The sequence below is a fragment of the Papaver somniferum genome, unplaced genomic scaffold, assembly GCF_003573695.1.
Source record: "Papaver somniferum cultivar HN1 unplaced genomic scaffold, ASM357369v1 unplaced-scaffold_33313, whole genome shotgun sequence".
NCBI lineage: Eukaryota > Viridiplantae > Streptophyta > Magnoliopsida > Ranunculales > Papaveraceae > Papaver > Papaver somniferum.
Window position 1 is genome coordinate 1 of NW_020644722.1, and position 437 is coordinate 437.

At 44.2% G+C, this 437-nt stretch overlaps 1 protein-coding gene across 1 annotated transcript in view; it reads right to left on the reverse strand.

Annotated features, from left to right (window-relative positions):
• Nucleotides 1–6: 6 nt before the first annotated feature.
• LOC113342127 (coronatine-insensitive protein 1-like) overlaps nt 7–437 on the reverse strand; it is a gene marked incomplete at both ends in the record, with an annotated part of 990 nt that continues 559 nt past the window's right edge. Inside the window, one exon of the mRNA XM_026586770.1 lies at nt 7–377. Within this exon, the coding sequence (XP_026442555.1) occupies nt 7–377 (371 nt within the window). The remainder of the gene's footprint in view (nt 378–437) is intronic.

Genomic DNA, 437 nt, shown 5'->3' on the forward strand with positions numbered 1-437 from the left:
GTCAACCCCCCATCTCGTAGATAGAGAGCAAACCTCCTAAGCTTCTGGCAGCCCATCAATAGAGCTCGGACACCGTTGTCAAGGGGCAATTCTGTTATATTTTCTTCTCGGTCGAGTAAAACTAGGCGAAAATCGCACAGGCTTTTGCAGTGAGTGCCTATACATTCCAACGATGCATTAGTGATATCAGAAACATATACAGCTAGATATTCCAGCTCAACACAACCTTGTGCCAACGCAGACAATCCTCTCTGTGATACAACCCCTTGTTCGTCCTCCATACCCTCATCAGCGCCTCTCTCAATTCTAAGTCTTTTTAACTTCTTACAGTACTGAGCAAGAATCTCAAGCCCTCTGTCTCCAATCACATTCCTGGCCTATTCATGGATACAAGAACTTAAAAGGTCAGCCTTTAGGATGAGATGTTATTATCAGAA